Source organism: Monodelphis domestica, chromosome 1, assembly GCF_027887165.1.
Source record: "Monodelphis domestica isolate mMonDom1 chromosome 1, mMonDom1.pri, whole genome shotgun sequence".
In the NCBI taxonomy this organism is placed as follows: Eukaryota; Metazoa; Chordata; class Mammalia; order Didelphimorphia; family Didelphidae; genus Monodelphis; species Monodelphis domestica.
This window is the reverse complement of record NC_077227.1, coordinates 274,538,068-274,564,944: the sequence shown is the minus strand read 5'-3', so window position 1 is coordinate 274,564,944 and position 26,877 is coordinate 274,538,068. Positions and strand designations below refer to the sequence as shown.

The 26,877-nt window shown below is 37.5% G+C and overlaps 1 protein-coding gene across 8 annotated transcripts in view; it reads right to left on the bottom strand.

Annotated features, from left to right (window-relative positions):
- Positions 1-174: 174 nt before the first annotated feature.
- The window catches only part of SYNE2 (spectrin repeat containing nuclear envelope protein 2), a 416,774-nt gene continuing 390,071 nt past the window's right edge, over positions 175-26,877 (bottom strand). For 5 of the 8 annotated variants that reach the window (XM_056810866.1, XM_056810868.1, XM_056810869.1 and 2 more), the window contains 16 exons: positions 25,870-26,057; positions 24,639-24,789; positions 23,456-23,638; positions 21,409-21,546; positions 19,652-19,846; positions 18,300-18,582; positions 17,650-17,718; positions 16,586-16,725; positions 14,173-14,284; positions 11,025-11,236; positions 8,746-8,946; positions 6,993-7,127; positions 4,562-4,753; positions 2,481-2,570; positions 1,815-1,861; positions 175-1,454 (listed from right to left, as the gene is read on the bottom strand). In XM_056810866.1, coding sequence (XP_056666844.1) covers positions 1,223-1,454; positions 1,815-1,861; positions 2,481-2,570; positions 4,562-4,753; positions 6,993-7,127; positions 8,746-8,946; positions 11,025-11,236; positions 14,173-14,284; positions 16,586-16,725; positions 17,650-17,718; positions 18,300-18,582; positions 19,652-19,846; positions 21,409-21,546; positions 23,456-23,638; positions 24,639-24,789; positions 25,870-26,057 — 2,568 coding nt within the window. In that variant the 3' untranslated portion in view covers positions 175-1,222. The remainder of the gene's footprint in view (positions 1,455-1,814; positions 1,862-2,480; positions 2,571-4,561; positions 4,754-6,992; positions 7,128-8,745; positions 8,947-11,024; positions 11,237-14,172; positions 14,285-16,585; positions 16,726-17,649; positions 17,719-18,299; positions 18,583-19,651; positions 19,847-21,408; positions 21,547-23,455; positions 23,639-24,638; positions 24,790-25,869; positions 26,058-26,877) is intronic. The other 3 variants (XM_056810871.1, XM_056810867.1, XM_056810872.1) reach the window with 3 other exon arrangements.

The following is a 26,877-nucleotide window of genomic DNA, read 5'->3' as shown; positions in this document are numbered from 1 at the left end:
AAAGGATGAGAGGGGTGTGTGGGTCATAACCAGCAAGAACCTGGATCCATTGCATCACTGAAAGGGAGCCATTGTAATCACACCATAGGCTGGTCAGCATTTAGAACAGACTGAGCTTTCACTCTGTGAAGGACTCAATCCCGGATCAGAAGCTTCAAGTTACAAAATTCCACATTGCAAAGAGAGCAGATTTCTTTTTAATGAGAAAAACAACACCACATTGGAAGAGTACATGCCACAACTAGCTTCGTGTTTCTGTACCAACCCACCTGACTATACAGTTTAACAAAAAACCTGCAGCACCACTTTTATAAAGTGTGAAAAGTCTTATAAAGTTAACTTATAAAAAACATATCAGTCTGTCTTTTGGCATTTACTGTACATTAGTCAAAAACTCAATCTAAAGCTCAGATTTTAAAAAATTGAAGTTTACATTCTTCATTTGTATTCATACAGTGATTCAGAGAAATAATTTCAAAAATATGCACAATAAAAAACCACATCCATGCAATAGAATAATTTTTAAAAAACTTTTCCAGCTACATATAAAAAGGGCAGACTTAGCAGACAAATACAAGACACTTTACATTTAAAACTGACTAATATTGAATTTCATGTATTCTGTATTATCCAGCAATTCTGTGCTAAACATTTCAAAAGTGATTGTGTCTACTACCAGTTTCTCGCAGAGGTTTTGAACCATGAAGGGAAATTTTATTCCCTAAGCTACTTACTTGTACTGCAAGACTGTAGTGAATACTACTGTTCAGTAACTGTTGGCTATGTGGGATAACTGATTTTCCCTTCTGTAAACCCGTTTGATGAGTTTGGGACATTAGGAGGCAGCATCCACAAAAATGCTAGGCTCTTCTGCACATGGTTTTAAAAGGCTAAGTGTGGCCAGAAACAAATGAGGTTTGCAAAGCAACTCAGGTCTTTCACAGAGCAACTGGTGCTCTGAGGTCTGACCAGGTCCTCACCCTATTGGAAGAATGTCTTATAACATAACACCTTTGGACTGTACATCACTTGCCACCCACCACACATCTATTCAAGCCATGGTGGTTCTAGCATTCCCTCAAGAGGCAGATTCCAATTCATGGCATGTGAGCCTCAGCTGATGGTGACTAAATGGAAAAGCTACTTACATTGGGATTGCAAGCTCTAGGAGCCCAAGGCTTGAGCACCCATGCTGACTGTGTTGGTATAGGATGCACCCACTCTATGTTGGTGGGGGCCCATTGGTGTACCTCAGCATAGGATAAAATGATCGAGCAAAATTGTTGGCTTGGGTACAACTATAGTCTTCCTCTGAAGAGGGGATCATGCAAGCCAGAAGCAGTAAGAGAAGGAAAAATAATTGGAGTGGCAGGGCTGCTCTAAACACCCGGTAAAGAAAGGAGCGGGATCCAGAGCTGGTTGAAGTTGAGCCAGGGTCAGAGAGCTGTCCCACTCTGTAAAGAAAAGACGATAACTGATAGTAATAAGGTTCAAAGAGCAGAACTCTCTTATCCCTCTCCCCAAATGCCAAGTTCTGAAAGTTTTTTTGTTTTTCTTTAAAGTTCCCGACTCATATGTATCAGTCATATGAATTCCTACTTAGCCATTTTAATGAGATTGGAATCAGAGAATTCCATCCAAAGGAAAAAATGAATGCTAAGAACAGAAATAGATCCTCAATTTCCAAAGAATTAGAAACAATGTCAAAAATCATACAGAAGCAGCAATATTTTCATTGACAATTATTGAGGGGCAGAGAAAAGAATGTGACAAATAATGTGCCCATGTCAATAATGAGAATGAGATCATGTTACCTGCTATTTTTCTTGCTCTTTCCTTCTGTGTTTCTCTCTTCTCCAACCTATTGAGATGAAAAGGATCTAATTAGTATGAAGACACTTCAGTCAAGCACAGACTAGGGGCAGTTAAGGAACTGCAGTTTCAGTCATTACTGCTATGGGATTTGAAATGGGGGCAAACCTATGATTAGTTTTCTCTCACTCAATAGGGAAAGGAATTCAATTTGGTGGGAGGGGAAGAATATATTTTTTTATTTTTCACCCTAGAATTAGGTGTAATGTAAAGATAAAAGGCATCAATAAAAATAGGTGGGAAATAGCAAAAACTTTGTTTTCATTTTTGGATAAAATTCCACCTGGAAATGCATTCAATATGCTTGAGTATTTCAATTAGTCTTCAAAAAATCTTCAAAAGCCTCCTGCTAACCCTAACCCCCAAGTAAGGTTAGGGATTGAGTAGAGAAAACTGCTAATTTGATCAGAAGATGTGTTTATTTTTTACTTTTTTTAAATTATATTTTTACTTTCTCAGTAGCATATGCCAAACAAGTGGCACTGGGTTGTAATAATGACCATTTCATGGAACTTGTGTAGATGTCTTAGTGAGTCCTGGGGTTCTGTCATCAGAGTAATATTTTCTAATAATGCAAATTCCCTTATTAAAGAAAAAGTTTTTTTCACCTTCTCTCCTGCGGCAGACATAGATGTTGATGATAGATGATGGCCACCACTGTCTACTTCATCAAAAGATAACAATGATGTATCCACATCCTGAAACCCATAAACGAAGATTAAGTGGAAAGAACCTCAAGCAAATTTCAACAAAGAAAAGTGTGAGCCCAGGACAAATGCCAAGCAAATGCCCAGAGCATTCTCAGAGCACAAAAGTTTGCAATCTTCTTCATCCTGAGCTACAAAGAATGCAGAATTGCTTCAATGGAGCCATGCTCTCATGGGTGTAAGCATACCCTTCCTCCATTGATATGGACTTTAACTCTCTTATACCTTCTTATATTCCACTTTTCTCAGTTTCTTTTCATAAATCCACAGAGGACATTCTAAATGTTCTAAAAAGGTCTTCATTCTAATTTTTTCGATGTTGATACAACAGTTGGGATGTCATCTCTCACTAGTTATGTGACTGGATCATCATCATCTCTTCTAATTATAAATCATGAAATCCTCACCTATAAGTTATGCTTGGAAGTGTGATGATCGCCCACTCTGCAAAGCTGAAAGTGCTCTTTAGGAATGTAAATGTAAATCACCATTCATCACAATTCATAAGTATAACTCAACTCCAAAAAGAAGTCTACTATTCTTTTTTGGTAAAAAGGATATGTTCCTTTGCCTCTTGAGTACAAAACAGTGCTAGCCCTACATATGGGGCAGAGCTAATTTTCCTGAAACTACTGTGTATCCTAATTTATTTCTCAGAAGCTAGAATTAATTGTAAAAAATTAAACTAAATTAATAGTAAAGCCTATTACTGCATGTATCCATGATTGGTAGTTTGGACTGGATCTCAAGAAATAAAAACAGCCCCACATTCTTTAAATTTAACTATGAGACTTGCTATTATATAAACTACCATCTCGTTTCATTCTAGCTTCTGAGAAATAAAGATGTATACATGGTAGTTTGAGGAGAGAGACAGAGAGAGAGACAGAGACTTTAATTTGGATTAAATATTTCAGAAGATTTCCTAAGCAGTATCATTTTTCTTTTCACTGCTTTATTCCTGAGCCCCTGCTGCCATTTCCCCCAAATCCTTCTTTCTCTTTTAAAAAAGCAATTTTAGTACCAAAGCAGCTATTCATGAGATAGCTCGGTAGCACAGTGAAGAGAGTGTTAGGCATGGAAGCTGGCAAGATCAAATTCTGCCTCTGTTTCCCTATTTGTAAAATGAGGTCAACAATGGTTCTTATTTCACAGGGTTGATGTGAAGTGCTCTGCAAGCTTTAAAGTGCCATATAAATAAACACCAGCTTATTATGAATAGAGATAGTAGACATCACGTACCCATTATTATAGGCACAGACATAGACGCTATCTTGGAAGTGAATCTGAGAGCCCCCAAAAGAGTTTGTTTTTCCCTGGGAGCAACAGCATGACTGCTGCATAACCCACCCCCTTCGTTCAAATCCCTCTGCCACACAGCCTGCACAAATAGGCCACCTGGCATGTTCTCCGACCATCAACAGATTTCTATTGCTTTGCCATACCATAAGAAGGAGCAACTGCAGCATAGTGAGAAGTGCCCCAGATGGCAAAGTGATGAGTTTAGGGATCAAATCCAGGCTCTAGAATTTACTAGTTGTAGGAGCAACAGCAGTCTAGTCATTTAATCTTGAAGCTTTAATTCAGTTCTTGATAAAAAGGAGACCAACACTTACACAGTGCCTCTTTCCTTCTCTCTTCCTTGTGTTGTGAAGAAAGTGTTTATAAAGCATCACGTGCTCTAACTGTGACCTATTATTAGAATTATGCCCAAATGGTATGGAGGAGGGCAGAACCAAAAGCACTGAAAGTGACCTGGGCACCAGAAGACTCAGAATCAGATTAATTACCTTTATCATGAAGACTGTTGTCAGTTATGGTTCCCTTTTCTGATTTCCTTCCATAGAATGATAATATTGGGTTGTATCGTTGTTTTTTAAATACCCAAGTTTCATTTTGCACATAATAATAATAAGGCACAATTTATTTTTGAATCTTTATATATTGTATTGTATTTTTTTTAATTGAATAAGTTGGCTCACCTGGCTATCCTGCAAAGATTCTAAATCTTGGGCAACTTGGTCCAGCAGCTGATTGAGTTTCTTCCCAATGACATGAACCTTTTCATCAGCTTCAATATAGTTATCTTCATCTCCCTTAGCAAGGAGGTACTTTGAGATCTCCTGAAGAGAGCTTACTTGATGTTGGTGTTCCAATAGTTCCTTTTCTAGTTGCTAAAAATAAACAAAAATTGAAAAATGTAAAGAAGAGAAGTTTATCTGACTGAGAGTCCCAGAAAGGAAGAGTGGGACAAGAGAGGCTGCCACAGGTCATCTGGCTAAAATTTATATAGTCTTTGCTATTGTTTCCTGCATGTACCACCAAATAAATGCCCCATGATAGGGTAATGGTTCAATGTACATTTGTATACATATAAAGTAATGAAAACCAATAAGCATGAAGAATAGAAAGAAATCTGAAAAGACCTTTAAGAAATAATGTAAAGTGAATGAAAAAAAGAACTAGGAAAATGGGATTAGATGTGTGGAAAAGTGAGAGAGATTGAATGGAAAAAGCTTTCTAATGGGAATTTGGAGAGAGGGTCTACTAAGGAAAAAAAATCATAGAGCCATATTATTTCCCAAAATAGTGTGATAAAAAAATACTTCAAATCATTTTAAGTATAACCTAATGTATAACTCTAATGTCTTAAACATCAGTCATAAATGTTTGAACTGAATTAATGTACTAATTTTGGTTTTTGAGTGTGCATACACATGCATGTTCTTGGACATAATATAAATATTGAACTTTTGAGTTTCTTTTTTAGAAAACCCTTACTTTCTGTCTTAGTAACAACCCTAAGACAGAAGGGCAAGGGCTAGACAAAGTTAATATGAATTGCTCAGAGTCACACAGCTGGGAGGTGTCTGAATCCAGACTTGAACCCAAGTCTTTCCAACTCCAGGTCTGGCATTGTGTCACTGTGCCTCTTAGCTGTCCCTATTCTAAATTTCTTAAACCTTCTTCCCTCAAGCAAATAGGTAGGCAGGCAATTTTTCTATCTGGCTGCTTTAAGAATGTAATTTTCTTAAGTGGTAGGAGCCATTTTATTTTTGGTACTTTTTACCCTAAAGAGCCTTATAAAATTATATAAAGCTCAGAGATAGTAAATGGAGATCTTGAAATAGGAGATAAATGTAACACATTCAAGAGAAATAGAGGAGAATCCATACAGCTGGTTTGACTGCAAGAATAACTGCTTAGTTTCATGGAGAAGATTCAAAAATAGTAAGCCATCTTAAAAAAAATTAAAGTTTAAAATTTCACCGTGGGCCTCCTTGATTGCAACTGAAATGTGTAAGTGAAAGACTTCATTCTCAGTCTTTTGTTAGTGAATTATTCAGAGGCCAAGAGAGTTTTTGGGAACCAGCTTTCTGACTGAGTGATGATGCAAATTAAAACTGAAGGCTGCTTGGCTGGAAAGCTGGAGGGAAAACTGTACAGTCTCTGTCCTACAGGAACTGGTCCATCTAGTACTGATCTCAAGCTCCAAAGCCACAATGACACCAACCTCAAATTTGCTGCTGAATTAGCAATATCTGAAAGAAACACAAACTGAAATCCTGTTTCTATTCAAATCATCTTGCTAACATCTTGGTTCCTTTTACATAGCAGATGATTAATATACATTTCCTGAATTGGAACACTGATCAGAGGGTTAAAACAAGTGGTGTGTGTGTGTTTTGAGTGACGAGCAGGAAAACCTATGAAATATGCATCTATTATTCCTCTGCTTCTAAGCATCTTGGGGGTTAGAACAGGGACATTCATCTAGCTCTGCTAGACTTATTATAGCCTATCAGACTCTTTTAGGAATGAAGGTCAAGTCAGTACAGTCTAGAGAAAGGAGCATTGTACCATAAAGTGATGATCTTAGGGCAACCCAAAGCCTGCTGGGAGAGTCTGGAAAGCAGCCCAGCCTTTTCATGTGAGGACCCCTTAAGCAACAATAACCAAATATGAACAATTTCTGCTTTACCGTCATGGTTTTTGGCAGACTACCCAGAACCAGGTTAATGACCAGATCCAAGCAGAAAAAGCATTGTTAGCTTTTCTACCAAATTTTAAATGCCCCATGATAAGGGAATGGTTCAATGTACATTCATGTCACAGAATACTACAAAGTAGCAAAGCATGAAGAATACAAAGAAATCTGAAAAGATTTTAAAGAAATAATATAAAGTGAGTGAAAAAAAGTAGAACCAGGAGAATGGAGGTTAGATATGTGGAAAAGTAAGAGACTGAATGGAAAAAAAAATCCTGGCAGAAAAAAAGGCTTAGTATACTTTATATGTTGAAATTTAATAATAAAAAATGTAAATACTTACTATTAAATTTAGTAGTTTAATTTAACATTTCACTGTTAGGTTGTTAACTTCAAAAAGAAAAATAAAAGGAAAAAAAGGGTACCATCAACTCTTTCTGGCACTCCAGGATGGTATGGGGATCTGCGTTTGAATCCATGACTTGGGCTTGGACCGTACATCTTCGGTTTTCTGCACTTGCTAGCCACAATAGGAGGGATTGACTCAATTGATGAAAGTCCTAGGAGTAAAAATAACCAAAGAGGTGAATAAATCCCTTTCCATTGCGACTGAACACAAAGCAGACAGACCGATAGAGAATGAAGGGCTTAACAAATCTTGGCACATGAATGTAAGGAAATATATATATATATACATATACACACATATATAAAAACATAAACTAAAATCTAGTGGGAATTGATATCTTCTTATATTATTTTAATATACATTTATTTCTATCAGTCATTCTCACAGTATTTAAAAGCAGGACTCTCAGCAGCCAGTCCATATTACACAAAAAACAGGATCCCCACAAATAGTCATTCTAGCCTTTGGCTTGGAAACTTTCCATGCCCAATTCATTGTTGGCTTTTAGGAAGCTTTGCCTTATGGCATCAGGACTAAATTTGTTTCCTTGTAACTTTTGTCTCTGAGGTCAAAAAGAAGAAGTCTAATCCTTTTTCCTTAGGATATCTTTCAAGTATTTGAAATCATCTTTCCACCTAGTACTGAATTTCATTGTCTTAGATCTGGTTAATATATTCTGGTCCAAGGAATGCTTTGGTGATCCTGGCCTCTGTCCTCCAGAGCATTAGCTCTTGCAAACACATCTGCAGATTTGATTAGCAATGCCATCTATACCTTTATTCCAGTCATTAAAAAAATTAAACAGGATAAGGCCAAGCACAGCTCTTTAAGGTTCACTACTGAAGAACTCCTGCAAAGTTGACACTGAACCAATAACAACTCAGTGTGATGATTCTATCAGTTCCAAATGAATTTAATTATATTATTGTCTTGGGCTACATCTCTTCATCTTTTCTACAAGAAGAATGTGAGATACTTTATTGGCTTTTTAAATTGTCTTTTGCAATTAAAAAAGAAAAAGCAAATTCAAATCAAATGGCCCAGTCCAGAAAGCAAGAAAAGCAAAGTGGTAGGAGTGGGGAGAAGAAAAGCAAGGAGGTGAGGAGAACTGATTCTGAGAATAATAGTATTCTCAACTTTAAAAGTCTAGTATTTCCAATTAAAGTGTGACAGTGACTACTGAATTCTCCAATGGGAAGAAATAATAAAGCTCCCAACTAGTAAACAAATTTTCCATGTGGGTTAAAAAAAAAATCTGGTCAACGTGGCCATAGGAGCAGATCTGCCAGCAGTGGTTATGAAGCCTAACAGATTATCTAAAAACAATTGAGAAAAGATATTCAAAAGGCTTCAAGTGACTCGTCCATGGCTGTGCAGCTAGTAAACAGTAAAGCTGGGATTTGCCTGCAGTTCTCCAGCCTTTAAATTCAGGGTTCTTTCTAGTACGTCAATGGCAATCCTCTGATCTGAGGTGAGCAAGAGTCAGGTGGGAATTACTAAATTAACCTACTAGGGAAAATGAGGGCATTGAACCCTCTCCCTTGGGCTGGGTGAAGCCCCCAGTTCCTTTAGAATCTGGCCATGACTTTGTTGGGGACTCCCGGAGCACATCATGGTCCCAAACACACCAAGCCTTTACTTTGAGCTCCTCAACTGCTGAAATGCTTAAAAAACCTGCTCAATAAATAGCCTTGTAAGCCATGCACTTGTGTGAGAAAACATAACCACCGCACAGAAGGTCCTGGGGACCTCACAGATGGTCAGTGTACCTGGCATTGCATGAGGGAATGCTGCAAGCTTTCTCTCCAGCTGTCCAACAAATGATTTGCCTTTTCCCAGAGCAAATTCAGCTGCCGGAGTCTGTTCTGGAGTTCTTTTGATTCAGTATTATCTGGTTGCTGGAATTTCTTGCTGCTCAAGTTGATGGAGACCACTAATGCCTTGTAATTATCAAAGGCTTTTAGTATATCCTAACAGTGGAAAGGTGAGAAGGAGTAAAGAAATGAACAGTTTAGGGCCCTGTGGGAAAAAATTGGTGCTGGTGCTCTCTTTGAAAGTTATTAGGAAAGCAATCTGCCAAATCCCTCACCCCCACCCTGATATAGACAGAAATGGGCACTACTAGCTCCCTCAGGACTGGCTGAAAACAGTCAGGTGATCAGCAAGCCCGGAGAGGTCACTAAAATGGGCAAAGATCTCCAGCCAGTGGGAGCTCACATGTAAATGAGGCTCTCCCAGGCCTTAAGGGGAGTTAGTAATAATAGATTAAGCTGACCTCTAGCTATGCTTTCCCCCTGAGATGCCCTTAAAGAACTTTTCCAAACAGATAGAAAGCATTACAGACAAACAACCATTTGTTAAAGATCTATGCAAAATTCTCCCCTCATTTCACTTAACCAATATTTAACTATATATGACATTTTAACTACACCTATGAAATATTCTTATATGACATTTTTACTAAACACAACTCAACAATTTACTTCATGTAAATAAGGAACTTTAATGCTTAACCATATAAAAAGCCATTTTTTTACTTGACCTATAATATCTCCATACTTCTTGTAAATAGAGAACTCCATTACTTAACCACTCAAAAAGCCATTTTTGCTATATTTATGAGGAATCACCTTACTCCATATAAATAGGATTCTCCATAATTTAACCATATATAAAAGAGAGTTTTATTAGACCTATAAGATATTATCATGTCATATAGAAAACACCACTCCTCACTATACCGGGTCTGTATCCCAAAGAGATGAAAAAAAATGGGAAAGGACCTGTTTGTACAAAAATATTTATAGCTGTGTTTTCTGTGGTGGCAAAGGATTGGAAACTAAAAAGATGTCTCTTAATTGGGGAATGACTGAACAAATTGTGGTATCTGATGGTGATAGAATATTATTGTGCTATAAGGAATGATGAATTGGATGATTTCCATAGCAGCTGGAAAGTCCTACATGAACTGATGTAGAGTAAAAAAAAGCAGAACCAGGAAAACATTATATACACATTAACTGCAATATTGTGGAATGATCAAATGTGACAGACTTAGCTACTAACAGCAATACAACGATGCTGGACAATTCTGAGGGATTATGAAAAAGAATGCTATCACCTCCAGAGAAAGAAGTAGAGTATTTATTGGAGTACTCTATTGGAGTAGAAATGCAGAGGAAAACATATTATTTATCACTTATTTATATAGGTATATGATTTGGGGTTTTGGTTCTATAAGATTATTTGCTCACAAAAATGAATAATATGGAAATGTTTTGCGTGATAAGTATAACCCAGACTGAATTGTTTGTCAGATCTAGGAGTGGGAGGAAAGAAGGGAGGGCGATTATATTACTTTGGAATACTTATGTGGAAATTTATTATTAACATAAAAATTTTAATAAAGAGAAAACCACTCCTCAGCCATAAATTCACATAAAGTTATGGAAAATTAAAGCACATCATTTAGAACTAGAAGGGACCTTGGGTTTGAATCCAGCTCTGCTGTTTACTACCTGTATGTCCTTGAGCAATTCACTTCTTCTCAGAGCCTTAGTAACTTCACCTTTCAAATGAGGACTAGAATTGAATACCTCCCTGGTCCCCTCAGCTGTAAATCTAAGATTGGACAATAGAACATTAATGAACTGGCCTCACAATAGCTTCTAAAAAATCTTGCCTTTTTAATACTGTCAAACTATTGAAATGAAAATGCCTATAAGAGGTATCAAGCACATATAGAATATTAATAAATTTATTAATGTAGCAGAATGAGTGCTAGCATTAGAACTTGTTAGGATGCCAGGGGCTCAGATACTTATTTGCTCATCTGTAAAATTGGAATAATCCTTGTGCTATCTAGCTCACAAAACTGTTATTGTGGAGGAGAGTGCCCTTGGAAACTTTAAAGGGCCATGGAAACATGAACTATTATTATTGTTTGCTAGAGAGGAGCAGTCAAAAAAATAAATATGCATTGTCCATATTCATTCTCCAGAAGTAAAGCAAATTCAGACCACTCTTCCCTCTAACCTAGCTAACTTACTTTTAATTTCTTCACTCTGAGCTCTGTTTCCTGGATGTCAGCTGCAGGCTTTGCCATCTCTAAATCTTCCAGTTCAGCTTCAGTTCCTTTCAGCCAAAGGGTGACATCATTGATATCTGAGTCCAGCTGCTGCCATTGCTGCAGGTTGTGCTTTGTTCTAAGTTTATTGCGAAGATCTTGGGCTTGAATGAGCTTCCAACTGTCAAAGACCCCTGAAATGACAAGTAAGCCAGCAAAATGCATAAAGAACAAACAAAACATGCATCAGACCTACATGATGTGACTCTTACAGTCATCATGGTCTTGAGTCTGATTCTGTGCCCCATCCATTAGGAACTGGGTATTACAGTCCAGGTAGAACTATGTTTTTAAAGGGGTGGAAATTTGATAGAAATTTTCCTCCCTTCCTCCCTATCTCCATATCTTCCCTCCTCCTTTCCTCCCTCCCTCCCTTTCTTTCTGCCTTAGAATCAATACTGACTAGTGCTTCTAAGGCAGATAATGGGGTTAAGTACACTTGCCTAAGGTCACACAGCTAGGAAATGTCTGAAGCCAGATTTGAACCAAGGAACTCCTCTCTCCAAGCCTGGCTCTCTATCCATGTGAGTCACTTAGCTGTCTCTATAGCATTTTTTAAATGAATGAGTGAATTCCTATTATTACCACCATAAGTAAAGCATTATCTTGTCCTAACTATTTCAGTAACCTCCTAACTAGTCTCCTTGATTCTCATCTCTTCCTGTCTCCAAATCAGTCTTCAAATAAATTAAGGCTGAAAGGAATCCTGGGTTTGAAGCCCCGCTCTGCTGTAGGATTTTGGATAAGTCATTTCCCTTCAGATTAATTTTCCTAATGTGCAGTTCAATCAAATTACTTCACTGTTTAAAAGCCTTCTATTTATAGAGAGTTTCCAGTATCAAGTCCAAGTTTCTCAACTTGGTATTAATTAATATATATATATATATATATATGTATACACACACACACACACACACACACACACACTTAATGTTTTGGTTAGAATTTCTCTTTATAATCTTGTAATTTAGTAAAACTATACTTCTTAGTCCCTGCTTTCCTAATTTATAAGCCTTTACTCTTGTCACTCTCTAAAACTCAAAATACCTTCCTTAGTTTCCATTCTAAGACAGAAGGTAGGGTTTTAAAAAACATTTATAAAATATCTACTATGTGCAATGCCCTGAGGGGGGAAAAGGTCAATAATACACAGTCCTGCTAATAAAGTTGCTAGAACAGGGTTTCTTAATCTTTTGTTATCATTGACTGCTTTTGACAGATTTGTGAAGCATACGAACCCCTCTCAGAATTGTTTTTAAAAGCATAAAATAAAATGTGTGGTATTATAAAAAAACCCAATTACATTAAAATAAATATGTAATCTCCACTATACCCCAAACAAGTTTAGAGGCCTCTTAAAATCTATCTTTGGGTCTTAGGTTAAGTACTTCTTTACAGAGGAATATTGCACAGATTGAATCTACAGGCCAACTGGATATGGGAGATGAGAGAAAGAAGGAAAAATGATGGGTTTTTTTTTCAGTGTTCTCAGCATGCTAGTACTGCTGCCAGAAATAATAAGCTGAGGAAGAAAGAAGAGGTTTCAAAGGAATTATGGTCAACAAGTCTTTCATTTAATGTTTTGCCAAGTATTGGTAATCACTTAAATAACATTATCAGTAACCTTTAAAGAAAACCTAGATAGAAACAGTCAATGGTAGAGGAGTTATGGAAAGGCATAACCATTCTGGAAAGTGATACAGAATTATTTTTTTAAATACCTAAAAAAATTATATATATATATATCTTTATTTATTTATTTATTTTTTTGCCAGAGTAGATTTTGCCAGTCTATTGCTAAGCATATGCCCTACAGAGCCCAAAAGAAAAGTCCTATATGCATCAAAAAATATTAATCACATTATACTTTGTGTTGACAAATAACAAGAAACAAAGCAGGTGCTCATTGTTTACAGAATAAATAGCTAAACACACACTCTTTGAAAGTAAGGGCTGCTTTTACCTTTTCCCCCTGAGCTTAGTACAGTGTCTGGCACATAGTAGGCAGTTTATTAATGTCTGTTCATTGAATGGTAAACAAATTATGGTACAAGAATGGAATACTAGATTGTGTTGCTGTCTAGTTATTTTCAGTTGTGTTCAACCACTCATAACTAGACAGTAACAACAATCTAGTTGGTAGTTGGTATTTACTTGGCAAAGATACTAGACTGGTTTGCCATTTCCTTCTCAAGTTTATGTGACAGATGAGGAAACTGAGGCAAACAGGGTTAAGTGACTTGTCCAGTAAATGTCTGAGACTAGATTTGAACTCAGGAAGAGGAGTCTTCTTGATTCCAAGCCCAGGGCTCAGTCCACTGTGCCACCTTGCTGCCCTTTAATAATATAATTACTGAATCATAAAAAACACAATTATGAAGAACTGAAAGAAAAGTAGACTTATAGAAAGTGATACAATGAAGTTAGTAATATTAGGAAAAACATAATGGCTACAAAATTGTAAATAGAAAGAACAATAAAACCAAATTGAGCCCTGTGTAAATATACTAACCAAGCTGAACCCCAGAAAAGAACATTCAACCTTCTTACTCTTCACTGTAGACATGGGAGAAATATTATGCATGGGAAATATTGCAGACATGGACAGATGTGTTAGTTCTGCCCTTTGGCTTTGTTGAATTGTTTTCTTTTTAAATCTTTGTTTAAAGGGAAGCCAGAGTGGGGCTAGGGTATATGCAGAAATGACTGATTTCTGTTCGTCCATCTTAAAATTGATGCTAAGACAGAAAGTAAGGGTTTAAAAAAAAGGGTGGGGGCAGCTAGGTAGTAATGTGGATAGAATTCCAAGCCTGGAGACAGAAGGACCTGGTTCAAATCTGGCCTCAGACACTTCCCTAGCTGTGTGACCCTGGGAAAGTCTTAATCCCAATCATCTGCTGCCTAACTCTTATTGATCTTCTGACTTAGAATTAAGACAAGACAAAAGGCTTAAAAAAAAAAACAACCCAAAAACAGAAATGACTGATGGAACAATACCATCAATAAATAAACAGCAAAAATAAGACAAACAAAAAGGTAAAAGATCCATATAGATCCGGTTCAGCTCTACCTGCTTGTTGTTCTGTCTCTGTAAGACCTTTCTGCTCACCGGCATTCAGCATTCTGGACCCTTCTCTCCCATCGTCCACACCATCAATGCCAGGAGGTATAAGTTGTTTAACCTACAATGATTTAGTATTTAAGTTATCCACAATTTGTCCACAAATTATCTATTAAAAAATAATTAATACATATCAATGGATTAGAAATCATTAATCCCGTTTCTCTCAAGAGCAGCTTTCTTATAATATAGATGCATTTATACACATGTAGCATTGCATTGGTTTATGTGCAGGCAGAGCTGATGGTAGAAGTAAAGCCTTGGCATTTATATGTAGGTAAAGCAGGAAGCGGATGAGAGGATGCTGATGCAATAAAATGGTCAATTTATTTGGCATGCTTCCTAACTTTCTTCATAAATGTACCATGCAAAATTAAAAAAAAAAAGGTTGAAAACGATCATTGTGCTTACCAGCTTATTATTGTGTTAGCACTTTTACATTTTCACAGTGTTTTACAATTTTTTTTAGTTATCCCTCCCAGTCACTCTGTAGAGGTGGTTGGCATTATTATCACCGGGAATTAGAAACATACAGAGTACAAATCAGTTTCCCAGTATCATTCATTACCAAATGTTTATTTTCATTGCACATATGGATTTTTTTCCCTGCAATCACAGAGCTGATCTGGCCATTTCTAAATATAATGCCCCTTTTAGGCTTTATCAGGCTAGGATCCACATGGCCTATATGCAGGCTTAAAGAAAAGTCACGAGAGTTTGATTTCTTTGGACTGCTCTTTAGACAAGGTGACAGATAAAAGTTCTTTTAGAATGGCAATTAAAGGACTCAGCTCTTGAAACTGGCCACATGTAGTCACATACTGAATTGCCCACAGAAGCCAGAGCACAGAGATAATTTGTCTTTAAGCAAAAGGCTCTATCCCAAGGTTTAGATAAAGATATGTTTCTCCACATAGTCATTTCTTGATGGCTATATATGAGGGATTCTTAATCTGAGGTCTAGTAACTTAAAAAAAAAAGATATCAACTTTATTTTGATATAATTAGTTTCCTTTGCAATCCTATGTGGTTTATTTTAAGCATTTAACAACATGATTTGAGAAGGGCTCCATAGGTTTCACCAGACTGCCAAGGGGTTCCATGATGCAAAAATGGTTAACCTCCCCCTGGCCTCGATCAATTGATGGGGTAATAAAAGAAGTTTCAGTAGATTAGAAAGAATTGCCCTTGATCATACAGCAGGAATAAGCTGGGTTTGACTAAGTACATTGAAACTGTTTACCAATCCACAAAGATGGAAGTTTGGGGACTAGGGAGGCAACTATGTCAACTGCTTTTAGTTCCTCAACAAGAAACTCCCCCAAAAGCAACAGTCAAATGGAATATTTTTAAAGCCACCAACTCTCAATTTGATAGAACTTTCAGCTCCATAAAGTGTTTCTTCATGACAGCCTTTGGAAGTAGAGTAGGTAAGTGAAAGTACTGCTACTCTCATTTATAGATATAGAATTATAGAAATAGAGCCTTGCAGAAACCAAGTTACTTCCTCAGATGGCTAATAAGTATGGGCATGGGCTCCAGGATTTGAAAACTCATCTTGGATCTTATGGCTGGATCCCCCAAATAATCACTTCTAATTCTCCCGTGCTACCTCCCCCATTCCCTATTGTCTGCTCAACGTACATAGACTCAATTTAATATTAACCCCCAAAAGAGGTAATTAATAATATAAATCCACCAAATTTTCTAAGGTCTCTGGGGATCATATATTGTTTTGAATTCTACCTATCTTAGCTCCTTCCATTGACCTGGATAATAGAGATATATTAGCTGTACTTAATTATTATTTTTAAAGCTCTTAATGATTGGGGTTTAGCATTAATTTTAAGCCAGAAGAGCAGTAAGGGCTAGGCAGTTGAGGTTAAGTAACTTCACCAGGGTCATGCTGGTAGGAGGTATCTGAAGCCAGATTTGAAGCCAGGTCCTCCAGACTCCATGCCTAGTGTTATATCCGCTATGCTATTTAGCTGCCTCTCTATTTATCATTATTAATATTTTCTGGGCCAGGTAGATTTCATAGTTGCTCAACATGATGTGAAGGAGGAGGCCAGCATCTGAGGTTTGAGTCACAAACGGACTGGTTAGAATAACTGTCTTTTGGCTATAGATTGTGCTCCTAACCTAGAAGATGTTTGCTTTTGGCTCTAAAGGTGACTTTTTGGCATGATGTGGGTAATGGCACACACAGCATAAACCACCCATGGAAGGACAACTCTGCACACAGGCTCTGCATGTGAGTATTCAGAGTACAACCTATCATCACTAATGTTACTGCAAACAACCATCGTCATTTTTATTGCTATCCCGAATCTAGAGCTATAGAAGCAAAGAAGAGACTTACATATTCTGGCTTATATGGGGTGCTTGTCTCTGGAGTGATCGGCAGCACATTCCTCTCAACTTCGGTTTGTTTGTAGTGATGCTTTGGATGGGTAGGGCTGTCAGGAGTATGCCATGAATGGGCTTCAGAAATGGATTTACCTGAAACAAACAGGAGTGATATACTCCCATCTATCCCACTGCAGATGTGACAAAAAATTACACCCCCCTCAAAAAAAAGCATTGTGAGTAACATGACATTGAGTTATGGCATAAAATGAGTTCTGCAGCTTTCCTTGCAAAGCATGCATGTTTGCAAAAGGTCAGTAGTGTCCCACACATGGGAATGAGATGAGTCATGCAGCTGTGGCACATTGTTTTCACAGGATGTTGTCAGGATGGGACGGAACATAAAATCTGCTGCTGTCGAGGCTGGTACTTATAGAAGTTGGGGTGGTCTCCAGTCATGATATGAGCCTGTAATGACGGTTGAACTAAAGTGATGGGTGTATATGTGGTCTTTCAAGTGGCAAAGGAGTAATGAATGCCAAACTCTGGCTGGAGACATCAAAAGGGTTTGCCGATGGCTCTGGTGAATACTGCAGACCTAGTAGGGGACATCACAACTTTCACGGTCAAAGAGAAGTAGTGTTGCTTGTGTTTAAGTAAATTTTAGCACCTTCTATCCAACTCCAACTCTTTTTCCCAGGAGATCACCATAAGCAAGAAAATAGTTTTAAACCAAACCACCATGGGGAAAAAAAAAGCTTAGACTTCAGATCACTAGGATGAAGTGAAGGAAACCCCCTCCACCTGCCCCTGGAAGGTAAAGTCTGATTTGCACAGACCCCTGGCGTGAAATATGCATGGTATTGAACGTCATTCTGTATATTTTTCTAAGATTTTCTAATGTGCATGAGTAGATGTGAGTAGTACTGCAGCATAAATACACCATGATCCAAGGACATGATGTCAACAAAAAGGCAAGAAGTCAGACATGACATGTGATAGAAGTTTAGGAACGGAACATAGCGTGCGCCACAGGAATGTTGCCATGTTGAGACACATGCATTGGCAGAGGCCTACCAGAAGATGCTTTCAAAGTTTTTGTGGTCATTTTAAGATATGCCTCAGGATTTTCAGTGATTTCTATATCTGAAAAAGAACAATGTCATTTTCCTCACTGGATAAAACACTCAGGTTGACTATTTAAAATAACAGAATTGTTGGGAGTTGAGAGGTGAAAGCCATCATTTCTGTACTTTTATTTATTAAAGGATATTTTTTTTAAAAGTCAGTGTTAAACGCCAACTCTTAATTATCCATGGAAATGGGGGAATTGGGTTGGGGCAAATAAATGAAACTGACAGAAAAACCCAAGAATCTCATTTCAGCCAAAAGCTTCAACTTCTTCCCAAAGTAGAGTTAGTTACCAATGGGCAAGTGAGTTTCTGTATGGATGGGTTTGAGTTTTTACTTTTTAATTCTTTCCCCTACCATCCTCCAAGTAATGGGTGTAAAAAAAAAATCAAGGAAATAGCAATAATGTGGATGAGCAGACAGGACTGAAGTGAAATGGTAAAAAAAAGCTAGATAATCCATAAATTAGAAAATTAGCAACTGGATAATTAAAGAGTTGGCAATGTCAGCTGGCTATCTTAAAAAAAAAATCCAAGCAAATCTCTAAGTTCCAGGAACCCTAGGGGAAACCTTCTCTCAAGAAGTATGGGCTTTACCTGACACGGCACTGTAATATGGTCCTTCTTCATCATCTTCATGAGAGGAGGACCCTCCCACATCGCCCGTGTGATCCCATTCAAGTGGAATCGAGTCCACACTGACAGGGGTCTCACAACCTGATCGCTCATGACCCAGTGGAGGAGGCATAAGATGACAAAGGGATTGCGGGGATGATGGTCCCTCGTTCACCTCCTTTTTATGCCAAGAGTCAGTTTGTATTTCTCTTGAATCTTCCACATCTGTTTCATTTTCAGAGGCTTCTTTTTCATCTTCCAATCCCTAAAGAATAGACAATTTTAAAGATGAAATAAATCAAGCTGAAGAAAAATATGGAGAGATGAAACCTTTGGGCACGGAGGGGAAGACTGCCTATTGTAGAATGCTCACTCAAGTCTGATTGTAACCAGGAAAACTCTCTTTGCAGTATTTATTTTACTATTTGAGTAATAAGTCCATTGTCTTTTAATTCTCTTGGTTATATAACATGAAAGTTGAATCATAGGAGGGAAATGACAGAAGATGCCAGATTTTAAAATAGGTGAAATTGTGGGGTAATTATGGTAGATACACTTAAAGAGATGGGGAGGAAGTAACTGTCCAGAGATGTCTACTTTGGAATGAAATAAAAGTGCTCAATCATACTTTTAAATGGTCATCATTAAATAATGCTTTCAGTGCACCAAAATTAAATAGACACCTTTATGTAATACTCAACTGCCACTTGCAAAAAGAAAAAAAATGGATTAAAAAAATGATTGACTAAGATGGGATTGAAGCTGTTTTTACAAACTGATGCTCTTGGCCAAAAGCAGTTATTCCAAAAGACAGCAAAGTACCAGGAAATGCCAAAAGTACATATACCAGCAATTAAGATAAACTAAATGACAAATATTTTCTGTTTACTGGGAGTGAGAAGGAAAAAAATCATCATGAACTGATTCTGGGTGTTTGTTTACACGTGCCCAGATTCAGGGGCAACTACACTCAAAGGATATAGTGTTTTGTTTAAACAACTATTAAATATCTTCTAGATGAAAGACAATAAAATCTTTATGGCATTGAACAAAAAAATATAGCGTTTTCCACAGACTTCACAAATGCCACTTTTCCATCATTTGCCCATTAGAAAATAACTTTATACTTGGAGTGGTGTGCAGGGTATGGTGGGAAGGGCAATTCTTTGCAGAACTATAATAAAATAGAAACCAGAATTTCTCACCAAATGTGGACTCCTAAACAGACTGATACTTTGAGATCTATTTCCTACTCATGAGACCCCAAACAAACAAAACTGAGTGAATCTCAAATCTTTTGTAGAAGGTGCATCCCTAGCATGTGTTTCTCTTACTGGATTGTGAGAGGTCAGCCGCCGGTGAAATCGGGCCACTCGGCCAAACACTTCTTGGCAGTACCGGTGGAGTTCTTCTAACTCATCTTCAATCAGTACAGCATCCATAGGCTCACTCTTCTGAATCAACTGCTCTCCAAATACAATTAACTGGTCAATTTTGTTGGTATTTAATGTAATTTCCTGTTGGAAACCCTGTTTAGAATATGAGAAAGGACTGCTTAAAATACTTTCCAATGGAGACTTATGATGAACTTTCCTCCCTGAAGAATAAAAACTTTTTCTTTAACCCACTTGTTATTGATCTATTCACTTTCTTAATTAGGCCCATAGTTAAAAGTTTGCCATTTTCTGCTAAAATATGCCTTTTGTGGGCAGCTAGGTGGCACAGTGGATAGTGTGCCAGGAATGGAGTCAGGAGAACCTGGGTTCAAATCTGGCCTCAGATACTTTCTGGCTGTGTAACCCTGGGTAAGTCACTTAACCCCAATTGCCTAGCCCTTACCCTTCTGCCTTAGAGTTTTATTAAGACAGAAAGTAAGGGTTTAAAAAAAAAAATAGGACGTGTCCCTTCATCAATGACTCCATGATTCCACAGGGCTAAAGATGAAGAACATGGCCAACTTTCTTCCCAAGGGGTGATGGATGTAAAAAGCAGATTGGGTCATATATTTTTTGAATAAAGACTATTGTGGGGATTTGTTTGATTAGACTAGGCATATCTATTATGAGAGTTATATTTTCTTTTTTAATTGCTTAATTGGAAAGGAGAGAGGGAAGGGAGAGATACTTGTAATTTTTTTAAAATTTAAAGTAAAATCCCACTCCCACCCACGCCTTTGCTTTTAAAAAAGCAATTCATTTTTATCCACACCTAGGAATTTTTCAATTGAAAAACTTTCTGAAAACTTGTCATGTCTGACTAGATACTGTGTTTAGGAGAGTTATTCATCTTAATCACATGAAGGTAGAAGCTATTTGCTTATATTATGTTGTTAGTGGACCTTCATTCTTGACCTTGTTTCAATGGTTCACATGTGTAATGGTTTTATTTAGTGTGTGGGAAATCTCACTATTTAGCCTTTTCTAATATCTAATAAGGAGGAGCTAGATGGATCAGTGGATAGTCCTGGGCTTGGAGTTAGGAAGCTCTGAGTTCAAATCTAGTCTCAGACACTTAACTATGTGGCCCTGGAAAATCACTTAACCCCTGTTTGCCTTTAATCCAGTAGAGAAGGAAATGACAAACCACTTCAGTATCTTTGCCAAGAAAATCCCAAGGACACTATTGGTATTTTGAATGACTGAATAACAATATTTAATAAAGGTGGTATGAGGCATCCTTGGCATAACAGTCTTGGAGTCAGAAAGACCTGAATTAAGCTCTGCTTCTGACTTATATAGGCTATATGCCCCTGGTTAAGTCACTTAACTACTCAGGGTCCTAGGTACCTCTCAACCTAAAACAGTGGAGAGCCTGTTTCCTGATCAGAAATGTCCTACATGGAAGCAATCACAGATCTGGTTCCTTCCCATCCTTCTGTGTGACCAGGGGAAAAACAAAACAAAAAACCCCAATAACTGCCATATTATAATTAATTCTCAGATTGCAGAAAACAGCTTCCTGACGATGGTAACTCAGCAGCGTTGGGAGGAGTCTGGATTCTTACAATTTGATCTGAGCTCATTTCCTGACATGCTGATTGGCCCAGGGGGTCTCTGCTTGCTTCAGGGACATGCTCACAAAGAATGCTTACATGCAGCTGGCGCATTTTGTCATCCACGTCGCTCTCAGAGAAATGCTCCACATTTGTCAACTGCAGGTCCATTTCAGTGAGCCACACGAGAATGCTCTCCCGGGTTCCTTCAAATTCTTCCCTCTGGTTGGTAAAATGCTACATAATACAAGAGCAAAAGGATATGTTTTAACTACTTAGCTAGGATTCAGAGTATCTTTGATCCATATTCTAATTCTGCCTTTGAAGGATGATGGTAGAAAGAGAAGCAAAGTAAAAGATTATCCACTTGGGAAAATAGGGGGCTGAGCTTTAATCCTAGGGCAAATTTCCTCAACTCTTAAATGAGGGGGAAGAAGGGTTTGATGACCTCCAAGTTCCCTTGCAGCATCAAATTGATGATTTCATAATTTTTCCTTTTCTGGTTTCTTATAGTAAAAAGAGAGAGTTGAGCTAGATAATACCAGAATTTAGAATTGGGAAAGGCTTTAGAGACCACCCAAAACAATTCTCTTCATTTAACTGATGAGGAGTGGTTTTTTTTTGCTAAATGATTGCTTTAGGATTTTCTGTTGGATGTCTGGTTCCCTGGATATTTTCACTATTCTAATTTTGAATATATATTCTCAGAGAAAAAGAGGAAAAATGTAAATATTAAAAATGTTTACTCAATTAACAAGGACAGAGAAGCTCATATATATGCAGTTGTAAGTTAAATAATTTTATAATAAAGATTTTCAATAGTAATAATGGAATTAGCATGGATTGAAGGTAATATGTTGAAAATGGAATGGTTACAAGGTAGAGCTTTTAGCCTTCTTCTGGAGAAAGGTAAAAAGGACAGATTCTCATCTTCCCATAAATGTTTTGGTAAAATTATGCTTTAGAAACAGAAGCAGAAAGATGACTGTTCTACAAAAACTTGTCACACTTGCAAACTCCCACATACTAAAATTTCTGAATGATAAAGGTTGAAAATGAATATTCTTAAAATACAAAAGAAGTAAATTCTGAAACAAGATAATTACTTTGTTAGATTAAAAAAGTAAATGTTCCATAACCTTTTATGATTTACAGGTGGCCATTGTGTCAATGATTTCTGGAAAGCACATCACTTAATGCAAAAAAATCAAAGAAGTATATAAGTAGATGTACAGTAGTTACATTCTGGAAATACCTTAGATAAAGCAATGCGTATGTTCCAGACAACAGAGGGAACTAAATTCTCTAGTCACTATGGGTATATCTGACACAGATACCCCAAGTATTAGCTAAGTGGAAAAGTGGATGGAATTCTGTACTTGAAGATAGAAAGACTCTAGTTTAAATCTCCCCTCAGGGGCCAGCTGGGTGGCTCAGTGGATTGAGAGTCAGGCCTAGAGATGGGAGGTCCTGGGTTCGAATTTGACCTTAGACACTTTCTAGCTGTGACAGTGACCCTGGGCAAGTCACTTACCCTCCATTGCCTAGCCCTTACCACTCTTCTGTCCTGGAACCAATACGCAGTATTGATTCTAAGACGGAAGGTAAGGGTTTAAAAACAATAAAACAAAATAAAAAACAAATCTCACCTCAGATACCTACTAGCGTGGTGACCACATGCAAGTCACTTATACGTCTGTGCATTTTGGTTTCCTCATCTTTAAAATGGGGATAATTAAGAGCACCTAACTCACTGGGCCATTGTAAGGATCAAATAAGATAATGCATTAAATGCTTTGCAAATCTGAAAGCATTCCATAAATCTTAAACACATAGGGAAAAAAAGGAATGGTTGCAGTTTAAATATAAGAATAAAGGATAGGGAATGTGTAGGTCATTTAAAAAAATATAAATATCTTTTTTTCTAGAATCTGAACTTTATTTTACATTCAATTTTTATTTTTTCTCAATTACATGTGAACAAATATGTTTAACATTTTGAGTTTCTAAAATGTATAGGTCCTTTTAAGAACATGTAAACCCTTGCTTAGACTTTTTGACTTCTGCTGGTTGTCCAATAGACCATAAATCTATCATTTTTCCTGTTGTTCTCACTATTTAAAGACACAAATGATTTTATGGTTACCTTGAGCCTCCGAAGAATAGCTGTGACTCGTTTTTGGAGGTTGTCCCAACGCTGATTGCCTTCATGCACCATCTGTTTCAGCTTGCTAGCAGTGTCTGTGCGGTTCTCTCTAGCAAGTCGCCTGTATTGTTTATTGATTAGCTCCAGCTGAGTAAGTCTCTCGTGAATCTGCCATTGAAAAGCCTGTATTGCACATGGGATATTGGTCAGACTTGCCTCAAAAAACTTTCCATATTGAGCAAGAAAAATTGCCATTTTGGATGATTTTTTTCCAGTTAGAAAATCAAAACAAAGGGCACGATATGAATGCCCTTGAAAGATAGTTTTATATCAAACTAGCAGGACATTTGGAAAAATAAACCGGAGGGGAGTACTTTTGGTAGCAAATGTTTGTTGTGGTCCTTCCCAATAAATATGTATTCTTTCCAAACTCCTGATACTTTGTGGATGATTTATACAACAGGTTTGTCCAATCTGGGACTGCCCTCTTGCCTATGCCAAACGTTAGAAGTTAGCTTCCAGGTCACTACCATACTATGAGATCATACATATAAGAAATGATGAGAGGCTTGGAAAAAGTCCTGCTAGCTTTTGAGAACTCTATTCAGGCTTGATAACTACATCACGACTAAAAAGTGGGTCAAAACAAGCTGGGGGTTGCCCACCAACTAGGGAATGAATAGGTTATGTATGGTATATAGATGTAATGGAATATACTATTGTGCTACAAAAATGGTGAGGAGAGTGGTTTTAGAAAAACACAAGACTTGTATGACCTGATAACAGAGTTCAGTGAGCAGAACCAGGAAAACAATTTACACAATAATAGCAAAATTGCAAAGATGAACAACTGCAAAAGACTTAGGAACTATCACTATATAATGATCAAACACAACCAGATTTGTAGAGGACTCAATATGAATTCTGTTACATATCTCCAGACAGAGAGGTGACAAACTCATGGACTCAGAGTAAAGACATTCATTCATTCTCCCTCTCCCTCTCTCCCTCTCTCTCTCTCTCTCTCTCTCTCTCTCTCTCTCTCTGTCACACACACACACATATGTTGTATATATTGTAACAGGGATTTTGCTTTTCTTGCTTTCTCAGTTAGGGAAGGGAGGAGAAAGTGGTTTGGAAAATAAAATTTAAACAATTTTTTAAAATAAGAGAAGGTTTCTACCTCAAACTTCTTTAGTTCTTCCTTAGCATTTGTGTACAACACCTCCGATGAATTTGGGTGGGCTGCTGTCTTCTCTGCTGACTTCAACCAATCTTCAAAGCGGGAATAATCATCCAGAAATTTCTGCCAGAGTCGCCATGTTTCTTCAATCCTAGTGGAATGAAAGCAGTTCTTTAAAGAAAGTTGTTCAATATAAGTCCTGGAGAATTGATAGGTTTCTTCCTCTAGATTGAAAGGTGGGTGGAATAAGGTTGCCTCCTGGACACAGCTGTATTGGCGGGTTTTCCTTTTGTTATGAGGAAGAGCTCAATGTGTCGGTTTTAGGAAAATGACAAAAAAATAGAAAAATGAAGGGCAACAAAAGAATTTCAAAAATAAAAAAAAAAAAACAAAGCAGGTCCTTCTTTCAATGTCTTGTGCTGGAATACTCTTTTTCTCTTAGCTTAGGCTTACTTCCACATCCCATGGACCTCCACTTATTTTGGGGGACAACATCTATGCCATAAAAGTTTGCTACTCATAGTATCCCAAATTTAGCATGCCTTTCATTCAGGCCATAAAGCAAACAAGCAATTATTAACATTTGAAGGGTCAGAATTTAAGAACACTCTGAAGGACCAAATTGTGCCAATTGCTTCAGTGCATATTGTTTAAATTCATAAAGAAAAAATAAAGACAAAATTTTTTAGTTCAAAGTAAAATTAAAATAAAAATTTTCTGTCAATTGAAGTACCTGGTCCTTCTAGCCAGTCCTTATAAGGTGCCAGACACTGTGCTAGGGATACAAAGACAAAAATTAAATGTCCACAGCCCTCAAGGAGCTTATATTCTTTCTTCTGAAGAGTTCTGAACACTTCACTTATACTACCTGTAACCTACAGAGACATAAATAAGGTACAGTTTGAATTGTCTAAAGTCAATGCTGGAGCTGAAATTATACTCAGTCACCAGTGTCTTTTCCCCAAACTATATAAAGGAATGAAATCTAGGTTCCTGGATGTGATTTCTCAAAAAGAAGATTAAAGAATTTTCTTCTTGACCCTGTATTTCTTAATAAATATTCCACATATACATATACATTGGTTTCTATTTCCTCTGTACTAATTCACATACTAGGAGTGAAGTATGAGATACAAACTCTTCCAGGCCCTCTGGGCAGCAAGGAGAACTTTGGAAGAGTATCTGGTTCACTAGACATAAAACAACCAAGGAATATTTTCAAAATTCTTACTTCATTCGCCGCTCCATTGACATGGCACAAATATTTCGCCACCGTCTGTCTAGGCTTCTGGTTGTCTGTTGTATTGAATCACACTCTGTCTCATTGGCACAAGCATCAGAATCATGTAACAGGACATCACATATATTAAATACAGACTCTACCCCGGCACTGTGCTGTTCAATGTCTCGTTGTAGGTCCTGACAATGTGAAAGAAAGAAAAATAAATCATTTAGAGATTTACAACAAAACACATCTCTATCCCTACTCCTCTGGCATGGGTACATAATCCTCTGGTAGATTTCTTCTTGGCAGCTGTTCTTTCACTGATGCTGGTGATGAGAGGTAAAGGGGAGAGTGTGGGTACCCCTTATAGAACAACATGTCTTTCTCAGACTATGGAAATTCTTTTGGTTCCCAGACTTTAAAGCAACCTTTAAGCTTGTGCAGTGCTCTGTGTTATCCCAGGAATTGGAATAGAATTGGGTATAGCAATCCAACTTCACGTCTTGCCTTTGACACATTCAGGATGTGTGACCACAGGTAAGTTAATTAACCTCTCAGTGTCTTAGGTAATCAATTCTCAAAGACTTAAAATTGCAGAGCAAGTATTGACACCCATTGATTAAGGGAACTCCTTTAGTGTTATCTATTAAGGTTAAGCTTTGGCTGGGAATTACCTACACCAATGAGATCACTGGTCTGGTTTGAAAAAAAAATCAAGGCCTTAGTGATATAGAGTTGAAAACAAAAACAGTCCTTACTCTTAAGACACTTACTTTAGATCTATTGGGGCAGGGAGTGGAGAGGGAGAAGAAGAGAACATGAACGCATAAACATCAAAGAGCAGTCAACAAACAGAGCAAAGGAGAAATTGGACAAATCAGAGCACGGTGAGAATGACAATAGTTTGTACTGGAGTGGGATGTGGTGGTGAAGGATTCAACCAGGGCAAGTAGTCACGAAGATGACCCTTGAGTCAGATTGGAGGAATCAGAAAGCCAAAGATGAGGAGGGAGC